Source organism: Microtus oregoni, unplaced genomic scaffold (genome assembly GCF_018167655.1).
Source record: "Microtus oregoni isolate MIOR12 unplaced genomic scaffold, Mior012 000054F_ref0000373, whole genome shotgun sequence".
NCBI classification, from domain to species: domain Eukaryota; kingdom Metazoa; phylum Chordata; class Mammalia; order Rodentia; family Cricetidae; genus Microtus; species Microtus oregoni.
In genome coordinates, this window is record NW_024543830.1 from 11,563,300 (window position 1) to 11,584,237 (window position 20,938).

General features: G+C 37.3%; 1 protein-coding gene across 4 annotated transcripts in view; it reads right to left on the bottom strand.

Moving 5' to 3' along the window:
* The window catches only part of Magi3 (membrane associated guanylate kinase, WW and PDZ domain containing 3), a 229,959-nt gene that overhangs the window by 67,331 nt on the left and 141,690 nt on the right, over positions 1-20,938 (bottom strand). For all 4 annotated transcript variants that reach the window (XM_041637915.1, XM_041637914.1, XM_041637912.1 and 1 more), the window contains exons 8-13: positions 20,065-20,159; positions 17,676-17,864; positions 14,364-14,969; positions 12,822-12,853; positions 2,469-2,625; positions 732-823 (exon numbers count right to left, since the gene is read on the bottom strand). In XM_041637915.1, the coding sequence (XP_041493849.1) occupies positions 732-823; positions 2,469-2,625; positions 12,822-12,853; positions 14,364-14,969; positions 17,676-17,864; positions 20,065-20,159 (1,171 nt within the window). The remainder of the gene's footprint in view (positions 1-731; positions 824-2,468; positions 2,626-12,821; positions 12,854-14,363; positions 14,970-17,675; positions 17,865-20,064; positions 20,160-20,938) is intronic.

Below are 20,938 nucleotides of genomic sequence, written 5' to 3' on the forward strand. Positions count from 1 at the left end.
AAATGCTCAGATCTTAATGTGGTTTTAAACTTATGCCATACCACGTTAACCTAACAGACCACTACAGACAAAAATGTAGTGTTCATATTAATAAAATCATTACAGGGAAAAAATGAGCAAACTTAAGGGAGAGAAAAGGAAACAAAATAAAAAATACCACTGCCGTGGTCTGATGAGCAATGCTCCCCACAGGCATCGCTCCCTGAATATGTGGTCCTCAGTGAGGATTCGTCAGCAAAGTTATGGAATCTTTGGAGCAAGTTTTGAGATTTTATATCCATTCCCCATTTCCAGTTTGTTCTCTGCTTCCTGCATGTAGATGGCAATGTGATCTCTCAGCTTCCAGCTCTGGGCCCCTGGTCCATGCTTTCCTGCCATTATAGGCTATCCCCTGGGATGATATGCCAAGTAAATTCTCCCTTCTCAGTTGCTTTGATCGTGGTACTTTACCCCAGTAGCAAAAGTAACTACTACAACTTATATTCTACCAAGTCCCCACTTAAGGATATTAACTAGAGCAGCAAGCAGGGTGTGCTGGTCATACCTTTAATCCCCAAAGGGTGGCAACTGCAGGCTGATCTCTAAGGCCAGTTTGGTCTACACAGAGAGTTCTAGATCAGCCAGGCTACATAGTGTGACAATGTCTCAAAAACCCCAAACCCACAGCAAAAACCAAACAAAAACCAAACAAACAAAACTAGGGGCGCCAACATCCCAAAGTTTATACTTACAGACTGGTCAGGTCCATCTCCTCCTAGCACCCTGAAGCCAAACCCTGATTCTTGTTTCCGAAGAAAAACATCCAGATCTTTGGTGTTTGGTGCTAAGGAAAGTAAGAATATTTAACTATAATTTATTTTAACTGTATTAAAATAAAATAAAGCCCAATATTTAACAGAAAAATACTATAGAGCAGTCAAAAATTATAATCTCAGAACTATCAGATACATGAAAATTTATGTGAGAATTTAAGGAAATTAAAATGCTAATCAAAACTGGGTCAAGACCATTAGGTCAAAGTCCTATCCTTTAAGTATTTCTTTGACACTAACTTCTAACATTGTCCAACCAATATTAAGGCTGAGCAAGGTATCCCACCATCGGGAATGGGCTCCAAAAAGCCAGTTCCAGCACCTGGGATAGGAACTGGTGCGATTGCCAGGGCCGCCCCCAAAAGATCAAGACACATAACAGATCTATTTCTTAAAAACAAATTAAGTTTTCAAAAATCAAACCTAAATAAAACTGAAATCTTACATCAGAAAAAAAATATCATTAGTAATTAAATTAGTGTAAAAGGCGACTTTTGTTGTGTTTTCTTTTTGTTTCTTGGGACAGGGTTTCTCTGTGTAGCTCTGGCTGTCCTAGAACTCACTCTGTAGACCAGGCTGGCCTCAACCTCACAGAGATCTGCCTGCCTCTGCCTCTGCCTCCTGAGTGCTGGGGTTAAAGGTTACCTGTAGATACCTTTTTTGTTTGTTTGTTTGAGACAAAGTTTCTCTGTATAATAGCCCTGACTGTCCTGAAACTAGCTCTGTAATCCAGGCTGGCCCCTACCTCCTGAGTGCTGGGATTAAAGGCATACGCCACCACTGCCCGGCTCCCTGGTGATGCTTTTAAACTGTATACTTCTCCTCTCAATTGACTCCTTTAACAAGTCCATGTGGTTTCCTCTTTCTACTTCATACCAATCTACTCTGATCGACCTGCATCCTCTAGCCAGAAAGATCTAACATACAAATCCAGCACCATTTTCCCTACAGAACATATATTCTGTGTTCTCTTTTACACACCCAGTTCCAGCTTCCTCATCTGCTGTTCACAATCTGTGCTGCTCTCTTCCTCTGGCTTCTTTGCCAATCACAGCCACACTGCATTTCCTGAGGAACACAAGCTAAGGAAGACAACACACAAGTGTTCCTCCATTTGTCTTAACATCTCCTCATCCTTGATGGCTTACGATTGCTTCCCTTAGGAATCTTAACTTGGTATTTCCTACCCTTCATGTTGAGGAATTGAGTATTTCCTCCTCTGCATCCCAGTTACTCCAGTTTCTCTTTCTATCACTGTACTGTGTCCTAACTCTGACCCATTCACCTCTGGTTACATCCAGCATACTTCCGCTGTGCTGCTACACTTTACCATATGGACTTATTTCATCATGTGCTTGTCTGCTCCATTTAGATTAACAGTATTTCTGGGTGCAGGTTCCTATTTTCTCAGTACTGCGATTTGTTTAACATAGTATAAGTTGTCCATGTACAAGTGGACAGCTTGTTCTTTATTAATTCATGGTTTTGAAAAACAGAAAGAATACTGAATGTACGTGGAAAGAAAGCTCAGGATGACATAAACTGGGAATGAGGGATAGTTTCTCAATGTGCTTGTGAAGAATAGCAGAGCACCATTTTGAAACAATTCAGACTGATCTTGTTGCATGCTTCCTTGAAATATCCCCAATTACTTACGTTTATCTTCATATAAAGTCTTAGATTTCAGGTAGACCTCAGAAGGATCCAATTTCGGGGATCCTGACCTGATAATGCTGGGTGGAAAAGGCATAGGCTGGGGAATAGGTTCATTTATGGCCTCCAAACTTCCTGAATTTTCCTTTGTATCAGTTTTCTAAAATAAAAAAAAAGGGCCTTACTTAGAATTTTAAAAATAAGATGGTTGGTTATTTCATAAAACTGTGTTGTAAACTGGACATTTTGTACAGGTGGCAAAAGTCCCAGAAGACTGATTGTGTATCCATGAGTTCATTAATACAGCATTCTGTCTGGTTAAAACATATTTAACTTATATAAGAGTTATTTATCTCACTCTTTAGTCCTAGAGGCCTGAAATATACTATGTGCTCTTGCTCACAGACTATGAATGCATGCTCCCTGCCTCTGCCTCCCTGATCGAAAGACCTCCACAGGAGCAGGAACAAGGGAGCAACTGCTGAGGGAGCAAGCCTGAGCCAAGGACCTTTGTGGAACTGGGCATGAGTCAAAGACCTCCGAGGGAGCAAGCCTGAGCCAGAGATCTCTACAGGACCAGGCCCAAGCCAGGGACCTCCATGGGAGCAGGAGCTAGCCAGGGACATCTGTAGAAACAGGCCTGAGCTAGCAAATTCCACCAAAGCAGGTCTGAGCCAGCAATCTTTGTGGGAGCAGGTACAAGGGAGTGACCACCTAGGGAGCAGGCCTAAGCCAGAGACCTCTGCAGGACTGGAACAAGTAAGGGACCTCCTAAGGAGCAGACCCCAGTAAGTGAACACCCACTGAAGCAGGTCCAAGCCAGCAACCACCCACTGGAGCAGGCCTAAGCCAACAACCTCTACCGGAGCAGCCCCAAGCAAGCAACCTCCATGTTAGCAGGCCCAAATGACCTTGGGGATTGCAGAGTATCCCAGAAAGCACCAGTGGCCTCCGGGAACACTGAGTAACCTCTGGGGTGACTGGAATCATGACCCTGACTACTCCACGAGGAACAACCATTTGTGCCATGGATCGATTGGCACCTGGAAGATTAATCACCAGAGACACAGCCCCAACTACACCAATCAGAGGAAAAGAAGGATAAACAAGATAAAAACACAATGAACACCACAAAGAGCAATATGACACCAACCAAAACTAGTGGTCCTCCAACAGCAAGATATAGATGAAACAGAAGAAAATGACCTAAAAAATAATGTTTGAGGCCCTTAAAGAGGAAATGAAAAATTCACTCAAAGAAATGGAGGAAAAGACAAACAAAAAATTGGAAGAAATCAACAAATCCCTTAAAGAAAACCAAGAAAAAAACAATCAAACAGATGAACGAAATGATTCAAGACTTAAAAACTGGAATAGAGACAATAAAGAAAACACAAACCAAAGAAATTTTGAAAAGGGAAATTATGAGAAAATGATCAGAAACCAAAAATGCAAGCATAAACAGCAGAATGCAAGAAATGGAAGAGAGGATCTTAAGCACTGAAGATACAATAGAGAAATAGACTCATCGATCAAAGAAAACATTAAACTAACAAAAGCTTAACAGAAAATATCCAGGAAATATGGGACACCATAAAGAGACCAAACCTAAGAATAATAGTTATAGAAGAAGAAGTCCAACTCAAAAGCACAGAAAATATATTCAACAAAATCATAGAAGAAAACTTTCTGAATCTAAAGAAAGCTATGCCTATGAAGGTACAAGAAGCTTACAGAACACCAGACTGGATCAAAAAAAAAGTTCCCTTGTTATACAATAATAAAAACACTAAACATACAGATTAACGAAAGAATAGTAGACCTACAAAGGTAAAATGCCAAGTAACATTTAAAGACAGACCTATCAGAATTACACCTGACTTCTCAATGGAAACAATGAAAGCCTGAAGGTCAAGTGTTATGCAGACATTAAGAGACCACGGATGCTAGCCCAGACTACTATACCCAGCAAAACTTTCAATCATCATAGATGGATAAACAAGATAATCCATTACAGAACCAGATTAAACCAATACCTAGCAACAAACCCAGCACTACACAAAATACTAGAAGGAAAACTCCAACCACATTCACACAAACAGATAATAGATGATTTCACAGCAGCAAATCCCAAAAAAGGGAAAAAAGTACACAATAACATCACCACCAACAAAACCTAAAATAGCAGGAACTAGCAAACATTGGTCATTAATATCTCTTAATATAAATGGACTCAACCCACCTATAAAAAGATACAGGTTAACAGATTGGATACAAACAGAATCCATCCTTCTGCTGTATACAAGAAACACACCTCAACCTCAAAGGCAGGCATTGCCTCAGAGTAAAGGGTTGGGAAAATTTTTTCCAAACAAATGGACCTTAGAAACAAACTGGTGTAGCAATCCTAATATCTAACTAAATAGAATTCAAACTGAAATCAATCAGAAGAGACAAAGAAGGGCATTTAATATTAGTCATAGGAAAAAAATCCATCAAGAGGAAATCTCAATACTGAACATCTATGCCACCCAAACAAGGGCACCCTCATATGTAAAAGAAACGCGGTGGTGGCGCACGCCTTTAATCCCAGCACTCGGGAGGCGGAGGCAGGCGGATCTCTGTGAGTTCGAGGCCAGCCTGGTCTACAAGAGCTAGTTCCAGGACAGGAACCAAAAGCTACGGAGAAACCCTGTCTCGAAAAATCCAAAAAAAAAAGGAAAAAAAAAGAAACACTTCTAAAGTTTAAATCACACTAATAGTGAGAGACTGCAGCACCCCATTCTCAACACTGGACAGGTCTGCCAGACAGAAACTTAACAGACAAATAAGGGAACAGATGTTATGAATCAAATGGACCTAACAGACATCTATAGACATTCCATGCAAACATAAAAGAATATTCCTTCTTCTCAGCACCTCATGGAACCTTCTCATTATCATATGAGGGTGTACAGATAGAGGTCAGAGGAGAACTTTCAGAAGTCAGTTCTCTCCTTCCTCTGTAGGTTCTTGGAACTAACTGGGGGTGGCTAGGCTAGCAGAGCAAGAACCTTTAATCACTGATCTATCTCACTGGCTACGAAGAGATTTCTTATAACAATTATAAATAAAAAATTCAACAAATAACTAAAAAAAGAGTTTGAGATCAGTTCTGTATCCTGAAATTTGTTGAGAAGAAGATCCACACCACCTAGAATGCAGGGCTAACAGTATCGCTCACTAATCTAGACGCAGTGAGATAGCCGGAAGGTGACAGAGCTGTTGTGGAAACTTCTTCAGCCAATAGCATTTAAGATACCAGCCCAATTTGGGCATTGTTTTATGTACTATAAATGCAGATGAAAAGCATGCATGGCCATTGTTGCTGGTGGATTCGGTTCCAGGTTCCAGTGCACTCAGAGGATTGCGTATCATTACCCTTATTGTGAGTTTATTCCCAAATAAATAAACCTTTGCTATACTCCATTTTGAGCTATTGTGGAACTCTTTGGAGCAACAAATTGGTGCCCACATGGCCTGAGTCCACGCTATTGTGGGGCCCTGGCTAGATCCATGCCTGTAATTTCTCCTACCTCATGCAGCTGAATTACCCCTCTGAAGCTAGACTACCTCTCTGTTGCAGCAGCACAAAGTTTGGCTTGGCTGGTCTGCTGCAGCAACATGGCAATTTCCTGCTAGCCCGCGCCCGTGTGTTTTGGTTTTGCCTATGCAGCTGAGTTACCGCCGCCATGGTTTCCTTTTCCTGCTACAACTCCTCCGTGGTTTCTTTGGCCTATGTATTTTACCACCACAACCCAAGCTAGGATCTGCTTCTGAGGTTCAACTGCTGCCATGCCTGCCTGCTCTGAGCTCTTACCCTGCACTTGGAATACAGGTTTACATTCCCAGTTCAGATCCACAAATGCCTAACCCGAGCTCTGGCGAGTAGCCTCACTGTTCGTGACTGCCTGCAAGATCTGGGATCTCTTACCTTCTGCCCAACTCAAACTTTCTCCTTAGGTGGATGTGCTGCTCTTAAGTAATTAACTAAATGTGTTAGTAATTCTAAGTCTCAGGTAATTCAGGTACTGATCTAGGATCTCCCTTACTGCTGCAGCTGTGACACCTGCTGGCCAATCTTGATTATAAAACTTACAACAATTTTCTGAAAATTTTAAGAGTTAATTTGATAATAAATAAATAAATTTGAAAATTGTAAGCCAACCCCAAGATAATGGCAGACAATATCACCATCCAGGAATTTAACAACCTTTTTGTTTCTACTATGGATGGATTTCTGCAAGAGCTATATGGACCTACTTGGTACATATATTTTTGTGGCCATGGAGGCTATTAGTTTTGTTCTTCATATTATATCCTTAAAGAAATGGCTTTATAACAGACTCAAGAATGAGAAACTTTTAGAAATGATACAGTCTTTACAGACTAGTAAAGTAATGAGAAGTTAGGTGAAAGGATGCATACTATTGAAAATGATAACCTTAATTTGACAGACAAAGTTCAATCCATGGTCAATGGGTTATGAAACCATGCAAAATGGTACTGAGAAATTATCTGAAAGGATTCAGTGTTGAAATTGACAATAAAAATTTATTAAAAAGTTATAGGATAGCAGATACAACATCCCTCCAGGAAGGCAATCTACATGCCATCCATATAATCTCTAAAAATGAGAAGGTATCATTAATGAAAAAATTTAAAACCCTGGAATCACATGTGCAGAATGAGAACCAGAAATTAATTGATTTGATGCAAAGATTAGAAATATTCACAGGTCAAGAGATTCAGGCTTTACAAGACAGTGATAAAAAAATTGAATTGATTGAGGAACTTGTCAGAATTGATACGCAAGGAGAGGAAGTACAGGCAGAGGATTTAACATTGTCAGTATCTCTCAAGAGTCAAAGATGACTTACCAAAGACTTTCAGCTACTTATCCTGTTATTATCTCTGAAAAGCCAGCAAATACTTAATACCCAAATGGATATACAGAATGTAAATGGGAACCCATATGTATGAAAGATCTAAAAGATCTTATGCAAGCAGTAGTATCTTAAGGCATGCACTCAACATTTGTTAGAGAGTTGGTAAAGACATGGGCTTTAAGCATAGGGTTACTCCACATGGTTGGCTTCTATTAGTCTGTGTGGTGCTAGAAGATGGCCACAGTTATAGTGGAAGTGCTACTAGAGAGAGGAGGCTAAAGCCCTGGAACATCAAGGTAGAGTAATAGGATTTGAGGCTTCCCAATATCAAATTCTTGGTGAGGGCCATTATGCCGATCCACAGATTCAAGCTATTTACAATGAACACATCTCATCCCTATGCCATACAGTAGCCTCGAATGCTTGAGACAGAACTCAAGAATCAACAAGAAGAATTGAGTCATATACTAAGGTCATATAAGGTCCAACAGAACCCTTTAATGACTTTTTACAAAGATTCACTAAAGTTGTACAAATAGGGGTAACAGATCCAGAAGTTAGATGAGTACTTATTGAATCTCTGGTTTTTGAAAATGCTAACTTAGAATGCAAAAAGATATTTGGGCCTTTAAAGGTCATATCAGCACCAGTGGATGAATGGATCCTGAACACATCCAATGTAGAACCATTTCACAATAATACTAAGGCTTGGGTAGGAGAAGCAATTTTTAAAGGTATGAAGAGACATCAAAATACAAAGTGTTTTGTATTGTGGTAGAATAGGACATCTTGTAGACAAAGCATTCCTAGAAATAATGTTTCTTCTGGTAAGAACAAAAATAGAAGGTCTCAATCTTCAGGATTATGTAGAAGATAGAGCAAAGGCAGACACTGGACCAATAAATGTAGATTAAGAAGAGACAAACAAGGCAATCTATTACCATCAGGAAACTCCTAAGGCAGGGGGGCTCTTACAAGCCCCTAGGTCAAATGTGGTCTAGTCATTCCCAGTCACTGTGGAAGACATGCCTCTCCAGGAAAATTAGAAAATCCAGTGCCTGTTGTAAAAAACCATACTGCTCTAAATGACAGAATAAACATGGAGGATGAATCAAAAATTCAAGTAGAAAATAGGAAGAGTATATTTTGGCAGACTTCTATAAATGACCAAAGACCAAAGCTTCTCGGCTTTGCAATTATAATTGAAGGATTATTGGATATGGGTACAGATGTAATTATTAATACTCCAGAATCTTGGAATCTGAGTTGGTCTCTTTAGGAGGCAGAAGATCAATTCCTATAGGACAGGCAGTTATAGAAAGATCAAATTAAATTATAAAGGATATGTTAAACAAACTAAAACAGATGAAAAATACCTCCAGAAATAGACTGCAAATGCTTTATTAACCTTGAATTTTCTTAATGCTAATGAGAAAGGAACATAGGCAGCAGAAAGACACTGATAATAGAAAAACTTCTGAATTAAATCAGTGCTTGTGTATCAAGGATGTATTGACCTCAGAATGGAAAGCAGAAGATGTGCTTTGTTGGGAAAGGGTTTTGGCTCTTCTTTTCACAGGAGAAAAGCTATGGATACAATCAAAGTTAATCAAGATTCGGTTTGAAATGAAGAAACCTCTTGATAAAAGAGAAATGACAGCTTATCCACAGAGATGATAATCCACAGATTGTAAGGAAAGATCATTAGGGTTGGGGCAGGGTTCTGTTCTTGTCTTTACAGGAAAATACCCATTTTTGAAAAGTCAAGAGAACATGGATATCTAGATGCTTAAAGAAGAAAAGATAGCTATCAAAAAAGAATCAAGTAAAGAGAAATCTGACTGATGATACCAATATCCTCTGCAGGGTAAGATTTTATTGACAAACATATAATAGTAGTCATCATTTATTAAAAATAAAAGCTGGCTTTGGAGTTGCACAATGGTTATCCTCTAAATCCAATTCAGAGCCAGGCGGTGGTGGCACATGCCTTTAATCCCAGCACTCGGGAGGCAGAGGCAGGCGGATCTCTGTGAGTTCGAGGCCAGCCTGGTCTACAAGAGCTAGTGCCAGGACAGGCTCCAAAGCTACAGAGAAACCCTGTCTTGAAAAAAAAAAGAAAGAAAGAAAGAAAGAAAGAAAGAAAGAAAGAAAGAAGGAAGATTTTTTTTAATGACATGAAATAAAGTATTTACGTACTTATTAGCTTAAAAAAAAATAAATCCAATTCTGAGTTTCTGCCTCATATCAGGGGCCACCTGGTGTAGAATAGAAGGAAGATAAAATATAGGGAATACTACTATTAAAATTCTGCTTTCACTTCTTCCCATAGCTATTTTTATCTCTATGGTACATTTAGTTGAATATTATGTCTATATGAATAACTTTTAAGTTTTCCACAATGAACAATACATTTTCCTGCAGCAATCTTTGAAGTCTCAGGAAGAATATGGGGCCCCACAACAACGATTCCACCTGGTTGATATGATGCCATTATGTGGATAGCAGCACTAAAATCCATTCTGGATTAAAAACCACTCAAGATGATTCCAACTTGGCTAGCTGACATGGTACACCTTCTTACAACATTCTGCCCAGAACTTCAAATAAGAATTTCAGAAAAACCCTACCATCTACTCAGAGACTATCTGCAATTATAGCGGACAGTAATCTTGAAATTAACCATCATTTTAGTTTTTATAGAATCCCATAGAAATAACATTGCCCCCATGACCGGGGTAAGTAATTACAGAAGACAACACCCCCTCTCCCAACAAAGTTTGTCATCAGGGTTAGCGACATCTATTAGGGGTTTGCTATAAGTGGTATAGTGCTAGGGGTGGAAATGAAGTAGGCTCAGGGATCTCTTTTAAAAAAAAAAAAGGAAAATAGATAAGGTGGGATAATAGGTAGATTATTACTTGTGAGCTATTACTTATAGACAATTTACATAGGTATAAATTCTTATATATTGATATAAATTCAAATTATATTTGTTAAATTGAACATGCTCCTATTTCTGTTTATAATATTGGTATACCTATGCAAAATTATTTTGTCTTATTGTATGTATACATGTTTCTACCTCTGCCTAATATATTGATGCAATTTAGGATATATTTATCATATTGCACTGTATATTTCTACCTCTGATTAAGATACATACATACATACACACACACAGAGTTTACATTTTGAGGTTATTGTCCTCATTTCTTTAAAGATTGTTTAATTTGTTAATATGAAGCCTTAGTTTTAAGGTATAAAGGTATTAAAAATTACAGGTCAATAGTCATTCATGTTTGTCATACATATAGTTAGACTAGTCAGGTTCTTTAGATGTACAGAGATTGTATTCTGCATAAATAGGTAATCTTCAAACACTTCAAAAAACTGTAGAATATGGTATTTAAGTAACTTAAGATTCTGATGATGTGAGACACAAATGTTCTTGGCAGCACTGACCTATTTCCGAGAGAATGTTAGGCACTGAAGACATTCCACTCGGAGCTTTTTTCTTCTTGGCAAAACTGGACTTGACTACTCACAAAATGCATGGTGTCCAAACTACACAAGCAGGATACAAGCAAGAAGACTGCCAAACCTTGCCAAGACAGGGTAAGATGGTTTTTCAAATCTTCCTTCCTCTGAAAATGGTCTGTCAGATATTCTAGGCTTTAGGGAAAGTTAGCTGCCCCAACATTGCAAATGAGACTTTGGGTGGTTGTCCAGGTAGCTGGTTGCCTGTTTCATTTCTCGAAACTTTTGAAAGTTGCCTGATTGCATTTCCTGTTTACTCAGGTAATATTATTTCCCTTCTCAGGTTTTTGATGGGGTTGAAGATTAGATAGTCATAGTTACTTTCCTCTCATGACTTAGCCAAGCCGTTTTTAATATAAGATTTATACTCCTTAGGATAGGATAACTATTGAAACATTTTGCATACATTTCTTTTTTATGTTGTTCATGTTGATTGCAATTCTAATTTTTATGTAATTTTTGCCTCTTCTTTTTCCTGGACAATAATTGATATTTGTTCTTATTGTATATAGTTTTTTATTAGGCTTAGAACTCTCTTATTTAGACAAGAGGGAGGTGTTGTAGGAACTCCTTCAGTCAATAGCCTTTACGAAATCGGTTCACTTTGGGCATGGTCTCATGTACTATAAATGCAGATGAAAAGCATGAGCAGGCCTCTTTGCTGCTGAATTCAGTTCCAGTTCCCAATGCACCCAGAGGACTGCAGATTGCTACCTTTACTGTGAGTTTATCCCCAAATAATTGTGAAATTCTGTGGTACAACAACAAATCAAAGTTATCTCTCCTTCTTCTACATCCTCTAGGATTCTGTTAGCATCACCATAGGTCACCAGAGCCTTCCACCATCAACACTGTATAGTTGCAGGGGAACCCATTATGAAATGGATATAGAGCTAAAAGTGATTGCTATAGGAAGGGGAGATATGTAGAAAAATACAGTGTACTCTTTAACTAATTGAACAAAACTTCTGTTCATACTGGAATTAATGGTAGAGAGAGTCCATAAAAAAAAAGTAGATTCTAAATGACGCCCCTTCTTCCTATGCTTTGATCCATTCAACAGCAACTTTGCAGACGTGGTGTGTTGGAAGCAATCAACCTATTTCATACCATGTGGTCTTTCCTGTAGAAACCTATGTCTTTTCATAGAAACTATCTTTCTATTTCAAGTTGGCCAAACCATTAACTAAGATGAGATTTTAAATATAATTGTCTTTATATCCATGTAAATACCCACAAATGTGTGTTATGCCAGGTATAGTTTCTTTCACAATAATAGCACTTGGCACCACCATTTTAAATGTCTATTTTCTCCATATCGATCTTTAAATAGGTTTCTCAGTTATTCACATAAGTAATAAAAAAGACACTGTTTCAAATCTAATAGTCTTATCATTTGACATAAGATTTAGCTCAAAAGTTTTGCTTAGTCTTAAATGTGAGATCATTTAAATCTGGGTATTTAGTCTCCATGAAAATATAATCAGCTACTATTTTTTTCCTTGGCACCAACAAGAAGATGTACCAATAGTTTGCCATCTGTCCTAACATTTAGCTTCTTCTTCCCTGCCTCATCTGGAAAAAAAAAAAAAAACACCTAAAAGGATGTTTACTCAGGCTCTTCAGTGGCCAACTTTACAATCTTGTGAGCAGAACTGTTGGTAATCTGGGCCCCCACTGTTCTCCATCAGCCAGCCTTAACCAACACAGCATACTCACAGGGAGTTTTCTACCAACTCCTTGGAGTTTCTGATCTAAGCCTAGGGCAGCAAGCCTCTCTTTGACTTCTCACAGCTATTCTCATAGCAAGAAGCTGCTCTTCCAGAGGGGAATGAAACACCTCTTTCAGCATGTGGGAAAAGCACTGGAGGATCACCATAGTACTTACCATTTGGGCGGTTTTAGTTGGTGAACGAGGACCTAAAATTGAAAAATAACCAAAATTCAAAAACAGAGGAAACACTCCTAGACCATAAACATTAATAATGTCTATGATAAAACTTCAATTTCAGTAGCCTAATAATAAACTCTATCTAGTGTCAGCTATGTATCAGGCATTAAACATCTATTATCTCCAACACTCTAACCTTCCTGATAGTTAAGGTTCCTTAAATCACAGAAACAGTAGCAAGCAGAGAGGCAGCAAACTGATATCAATTCACCAAATATCAAAACTTGGTCTCTGTTATATTTGTTAAAAAAACCTCTCAAGTATTCACAAAGATATTTCTTATAAAGATCTATTTGCATTTGTGTGTATGTGTGTGTGTATTTGTGTACACTAGCTGGCTATCTGCTTTAATATTTGGCTACTTTTTACCTGGATCCTCTGAAACAAACTAAAAGGGTGTTTGCAAAGGTTTTTCAATTGTCTGCTTTATGACGTGAAAGATAGGACAGTTAGAAATGTACACACATAGTGACCAGAAGAGGGCACTGGATTCCTCCTCTATGTATTCCTTCTATACAGTCCATCTTCTCCTCTGAGGAAGAAGCAAGGTCTCTGCCTGAACCTAGGGCTCACATTTTCTTGGGTAGGCTAGAAGTCTCCATGCACTTCTGAGCTAAGGTGACAGGCATGCAAGGATTGTCTGGCTTGTTATATAGATGCTGGTACGGAACTCTACTGATCCAATTTCTCAGCCCCATCACAAAGATTATTTTTCCCCCTGACTCTGAGCATACTGTACTATATAACCTGGAAAAGATACCAAAATGGGTTTAAAAAAAAAATGAAAAGGTATCCTAAGAAGTAATGTGTGCCTCAAATACAAAAAAAAAAAAAAAAAAATAAGAGTCAGTAGATAAGAAAGGCTAAAGACAAGCTATTCATTGGTATTGACTTAAGAAAGCCTATTGAAATGCAACTTTGTAGTTAGTTCTTAGAATTAGATTTATAATATCTAAGTGGTTCATGTCAGTTGATGACCTTGAAAAATTAAATTTCCATTTTTTTTCACATAAGCATGTGAGATTTAATCAACATTTGCAGGCAGGTTGTAGAGTTTAAGATAAAGGACAGGTTAACATCTCTCTGTTTTACTCATATATAGAAATGTCAGCATTTCAAATCTCTGGTGTGGTGCAGAGTTCCCAATGAAGCACCACTGACTAGAGAAAGTCAATTTCTATTATTGTTATCAACTGAGAAGATTAAATTAAGAGGAAGAATTTTATCTGATATAGCATAGTACCATGACTTTCTCTAATAATTAAAGTTATAAATTTAATTTTATAAAGATCTTCATGGTAAAGAAATTATAACCACTAATAACCAACACAGAGTTTAAAAAGATACTGCTGCTAAAACATGCAGACAGAGCCACAGGAAAAATGAGTACGAATTGCCAGGGAAATATGCTAGTGAAAGACACTTGCCCTGGAAGGGAGAGCGATGGTCAGACAAAATGTCCCTTGTGCTGTTACTCACCTCCTCTTAGGATAAGCAGAGGCACATCGGCACCTACTGGGAACTGCTTTAGTACTTCTACCACCTGGAGATGTGATAAGTTCTGCACATTTTGGTGGTAAATTTCTTTGATGACATCCCCCTTTTGAAGGCCTTGACACCACTGGCTATCCAATATCATTTTCACCTTCTGTCCAGTTGGGCTGTCAGCAATTGCAAACCCAAAGCCTTTAGGGCCCTTAATCAGAGGGATAGTCACTAGTTCAGGCTGGGAGCTGCCTGATGATGCCAGGGATGCTCTCTGTTCACATGAATCTGATGGACCATTGAGATGGTCACTGGCCAAGATTTGGCCTGGTTTTCCATTTTGATCCAAAGTCATTGCTCCTGGTTTAAAATCCTGAGTATTCAAGCATGTCTCTCCCTTTGTTAACGACTGTCCATTGATGACAGGGGTAGCAGCAACAATGTCCACAACAGGATCTTCACTGTCATCAGGAAGTGGATAACCACGGCATAAAGTAAGGTTGACATACTGGTTGACAGGTACCAACTGAAACATCTGGACAACATCTGCATGAGTGTGACCAAGGACACAGCTGCCATTGATGTCTACAATAACATCACCTGACAAAATATAATCATGTTAAAATATCAAAACCACCAAATAAGTTAATCTTTTTGCTGGGGGAAAGGCAAAAACAAAACAGAAACTAAATTTAATTCTAAAGCTCTCTAATTGGTTATAAATGTAGAAAAGGGATTTCCAATACAAGCATTTGCTCTTATGACTTGGTTATAAAAAAATATATCTGCATCTTTTAAGATTTATTTTTAGGCCAAGCGGTGGTGATGCACACCTTTAATCCCAACACTTGGGAGGCAGAGGCAGGTGGATCTCTATGAGACTGAAACCAGTCTGGTCTACAAGAGCTAGTTCTAGGACAGCTATGGCTATTACATAGAGAAACCCTGACTCAAAAAACAAAAACAAACAAAAAGATTTATTTTAATATTTTCATTTGTTTGTCTCTCTCTGTGTGTATGTCCAAGCGTATGTCATACATGTGCAGGTACAACAGAAGACAGGACAGGGTGCTGGGTTCTGTGAAGCTGGGGATTTAGGTAGTCATAAGCTACTGGAAACTGAACAACCTGTGGTTTCTGAAAGAGCAGGAAGTGCTTTCTTTTTAACCACTGAGATATCTCCTAAATGTCCAATTATTAACTATCTTAACATCGAAGAGTTATAATCTTCTCAAAGTCAAGTGTATCATTTAAAAACCCTCCAAGTTTTATTGCAATTGTTGCATACTTTCTGAGCCATTACTAACTGGCTATTCAAAACTCAGTACAGTGTAATAGGTATTTAGCACATACAAAAGAAAATAACTCTACTGGCTACTTGTATGAACAAGCTATTAATAAATGTCTCTTAGGTCCAGTATAAGGCAAAAAAGATCAGAATGACATCTCTCATTGGTGTTATTTCACTTTAGGATGTTTTCTGTAGAAATTTGTGTTTACTATAGGGGATTTCAAATAGAGAAAGCAGGAGCAACAAAATCAAAATAACCACTGTATATAGTTTTAAGATAATGAAAGGTGAAATTAATTAGTTCTTGTAAGATTTAATTCTGTCTTTATCTTTGCAGAACCATTCCACAGAATTTCAACAGTTGGCAATTTTTTAATACCACCTTGACTTCTGAAATTAGCTATCCAACAGCAAAATAAAATAAAATTTCATTATCTCATCTATTTGCTTTTATTTCATATAATTATTTAAAATGTTTCTGCCAAATAAAGATACTTTAGTTTGTTGTGCCCAGACTTCAAAGAACAGGGTGCATGGTGTTGAAAGTGCAACTTTGTAGGGGCTGGGAAGATGGCTTAGTCCTTAAGTGCAGGGGCTGCTTTTCCAGAGGACCACATGGCAGCTCACAGCCATCTGTAACTGCACTCTCAGGGGATCTGATAACCTCTTCCGGCTTCTACAGGCACCAGGTACTCATGTCATACACAGACACAGATGCAGGCAAAAGCCCATACACATAAAACAGTTTTTAAAAATGTCATTTTGTAGAAATTTGTTTCTGATCCAAGAGGATACATAAATCAGACACAAAGCTTTAACTTTTTTCCTCCAAATGAAGAACTCCAAAAAGTTCCTAAAGTCTCCATAGAAGTATTGAGTTTTAATGCAAATTAGCTAACAGTTTTAGGTGAATGAGAAACTATACTATGAAACCTTGGATATCTATCTATCTGTCTGTCTATGTATCTATGTAATCTATGTATCTATGTATCTATGTATCTATGTATCTATCTATCTATCTATCTATCTATCTGCCTGTCTATGTATCGATCTATCTATGTATCTATCTATCTGCCTATGTATCTGTCTATCTATCTATCTATCTATCTATCATCTATCATCTATCTGTCTATCTATCTATCTGTCTGTCTGTCTGTCTATCTATGTATCTATCTATGTATCTATCTATCATCTATCTATCTATCTATCTATCTACCTACCTACCTACCTTTCTATGCTATATGATGTTTCATGAACAAATGTTGAAAGATTAAAATTGAAAATTAAAAAGAAAACTCTTCCTATTAAGATTAAGATCTTTATAGTTCATTAATTTTAAAAATAAGTTAAATATAACTTTCAGTTATTTTAGGTTTTAATTTTTAAAGTTTCTATCAATTCATTGAAAGGTATATGAGAGATTCTATAACTTAATTAAAAGTAACAAACAATATTTGTCATAAAAAAGTACAGTAACAACTGAGTCATCCAATTGTGGGTTCACATTACAACAGCATGTGAAATAATAGAAATAAACCCCAGTGAACATTAAACTCTTTGGAAAACAGTGTGTAATCTACATGATATTCTGTAATTTGTCTTGAACCTCTACCAAGGTCTTCAGAAGCAATGTCAGCCATATGAAAATATCTAACAAATACTAATTAAAAATGAAATTAAATACAAGACAACCTAACTTTATATATGTAGCTTTATAAAAATAGTAATGTTTGAGAAAAGGAAGAAAAAAAATTATACAAAAAACAAACATTAATAAAAATATGTTTTGTTTAATCATTTCCTATTATAAAAAATAACCAGACCTTAAAACTAGCAATATATTTAATTAAGGGATAAACTATTTTAATACAAGGATCTCAAGCTTCATTTGCATAGTTTATTCTCTTTACACACACACACACACACACACACACACACACACACACACACACACCTTTGTAATAATTTTTGATAGTGTACTAAGAATCTTCCAGTAATTCTGAAAGCCTTGTTACCTGGTGCAATTTTCCCATCCTGAGCTGCGGGCCCATCTTTTAGCACATTTTTCACTTGCAGGAATTCATCAGGCCTATCTCCACCAATAATGGTAAAACCGAATCCCATTGTGCTCTTTTTCAGTGATGCTCGAACAAGGACTCCTTTAAGTTGGGATGGATCCCGAGTAAAGTGAGACCTTTCCACATCTGGGTCAAAATAAGAATCATATTTGAAAACAAAAACAGTTATACCAAATAAACTATACAGTCAATCTTCAAAATATTTATATATCTTCCTCACAACAAAGTAAAAATAACAAGAGTAAAAAGATGCCTGAAGAATAGGAAATTTCAGAAACTCTGAAGATATGGAACAGCTAGAATTTAAGTTAAAAAACTAAACCCTTGTTGGGGGGACACAAGGGAGTACTTACGAATAGCGTCTTTATGGAATTTCTTGACAACTTCAGAAAAGGAAAGCAACCACCTCCTCTCCGCTTCACCGCCTTTCTGTAGTACTTCCCCTTACCCACACTCCACTAATGTAACCTCCCTCCATTCAGTTTTGGGTTTTGTACTTTTAGTTATTTACAGACAGCTGAATTCTGAAAATATTAAATGGAAATTAACTCTAGTTTTAAACTGCATACTGATCTGAGAAGTGTGGAAAAATCTTATGCCACCTTGCTCTATTTCATCTGGTATACAAATCATCCTTTCATTCAGTATCTATGCTGTATATATTACCACTTGACAGCTGTTTAGTAGCCATCTGGTTTCAGATCAGCTCCTGTGGTTGCATGGTACCTATATACAAGTCATCCTTATTTTACTTACAAAATGTTCCAAGGCTCAAGAGCAGTGATGCTGGTGATTTGGATATATCAAAGAGAAAAAGTAAAGAATTTTCATTAATTGAAAAGGTTAGGGACTAGAGAGATGGCTCAGTGGTTAAGAGAACTTGATGCTCTTGAAAAGGACCTGGGTTTGGTTCCTAGCATCCACATGGTGGCTCACAATGTCTGTAACTCCAGTTCTGGAGGACCCAACACCCTCTTCTGACCTCTGTGGGAACTGCATGTTTGTGATGTAGAGACATACATGGAGGCAAAACATTCAGACACATGAAATAAAAAAATAAATCTCTTTGAAAGATTAAATTTATCAGAGGTATGGAATATACAGGAAAAGGTTTATGTAAGGTTTAATGCAAACACTACTTTAGACATCTACTGGTGTTCTTGGAATGTATCCTCATCAGATAACAGTGATTCCATACCCATGCATAATGATGAAATAATTTATTAAGAATATTATTTACTGATTGCTACATAGCAAATACTACTATAAGCAATTTATTACACACACATTTAATATAATAGTGCCTTCCTCTTGAGATATCTTCAATGTCTTGAGAAACCTTCATGAGGAAGGTATCTCCAGAGAATGCTATTATTATCCCATAGATGAGAAAACAGGCATAAAGATTTTAGGGAACTTAAACAAGGTTACATGATGAGACTTAAGCCTGCTCTTTAGCCAGTGCATTCATCCACAATTTTAAATGACAATTCTCACTACATCTTATGACAGTGATATACCAGAAAATTCTTGAGGGGTTAAGAATTGACTTAATTGCAAACATTTTTAATATCTAGGGACTAGTGAAGCATAAGACATACGAAGAGTGCTCAAAAATACCTGTCAAACTGGAAATGTTTACTGAACTACATGTAAAACGTAAGGAAGGCACCTATGTTTTTCGAAGAGTAGCTAGAGTATTTTTCTCACGGACAACAGAAGTGAATCATACTTTACTTTACAATATACACAGAGAACTTGGTTGTAATGATACATGGAAGAAAAGAAGGAGACAGGTGGGTGGAACATACAAGAACTTTCTGAGTAGCTTTTCAAAAAAAAAGTATGACTAGGTGCATTAAAACCATATGTAACTTGGTATGTAACTCTACAGGCAGCCAATGGCACAGGGAAATAGTCTGGTAGATTTACTTAGTACTGATTAATAAAGGTTAGTAGAGAATCCTGAAGATTAAATCTGTATATCGGACTTAAGTAGTTCACTTAGAAGCTATAATGAACTAAAGGGGCTAATACTGAGCCAGGCTTCAAAAAATAAAACACAAAACAAAACAAAAAACCCTAATCTTTAAAACTCAACCTCAAATTCACACAATTTTATATTTTTTATTTAATCATGACAAACATCTCAGTATTCTCACAATGTTCACATGATTTTGTAAAGAAGATGATTCATATCTTTTATAGAGGCAAAAATTTCTCTGTTGAGTTTCAAAGGTTTAGCAATAAAAAGTTCAAATTCACTTTCATTAGCTCATCATGTATAGTTCATGTCTTATTACAATCATCAAATAAGAAGTTCTACCTGGTTTTGCAGAATGAATTTCAGCCTGTCCTATCTGCTTTTTTCTTTTGGCTTCTTCCACTGGGTTTTCAAACTGAGTTTTCTGGTTGAGGTGACTGTAAAATATAGAGAAAGGTACAGTTCAAGTTTAGATGAAATATTTCTATTTATTTTCCTAAACAAAAAAACATGATTCTATTCCATCACAAAGGTTAAGGAGTATGTATCCTGAGGAAATGGAGCACAGAAAGGCTGAAAGAGATGGTGGGAGGCCCAGGGGATGACCAGAGGTCAAAGGTGCTCGACTTATGCTAGTACATCTCCACAAACCCAGCAATGGAAACAACAACAGTTTACAGTACTGCAGCACAAGTTCTCTTCCTGCGGCAGTCACAAGATCTGGTGCCTGGTCAGGCATTTTTAACACAGAAGACGCTGTAAGTTTCTTTAAAATAAATCAAACTATCAAGCTACTCCTGAAAATATTACAGTGTAAAGCCCTAGAGCAGTGGTTCTCAGCCTTCCTAATCCTACAGCCCTTTAGTATGGTTCCTCATGTTGTGGTGACCCCAACCATAAAATTATTTTCTTTGCTACTTCATAACTGTATTTTTTCCACTGTTGTGGATTATAATGTAAACATGATATGCAGGTTATCTGATAGGTGGCCCCTGTGGAAAGGGTTGTTCAATCTCCAGGTTGAGAATCACTGCTCTAGAAAATTATCCCGTACTACTTTATTACCTTTCTACTAATATTGTTACAGAACAACACTGTTTTTACGTTTCAATTTCTTCATAATTACATAATAAATTAGTTAAATAAATGTAACATAAATTTAGTGGGACTGTGACTGAGTACATTCACAGTTGACTCTTGGAAAGCTTAGAACTCT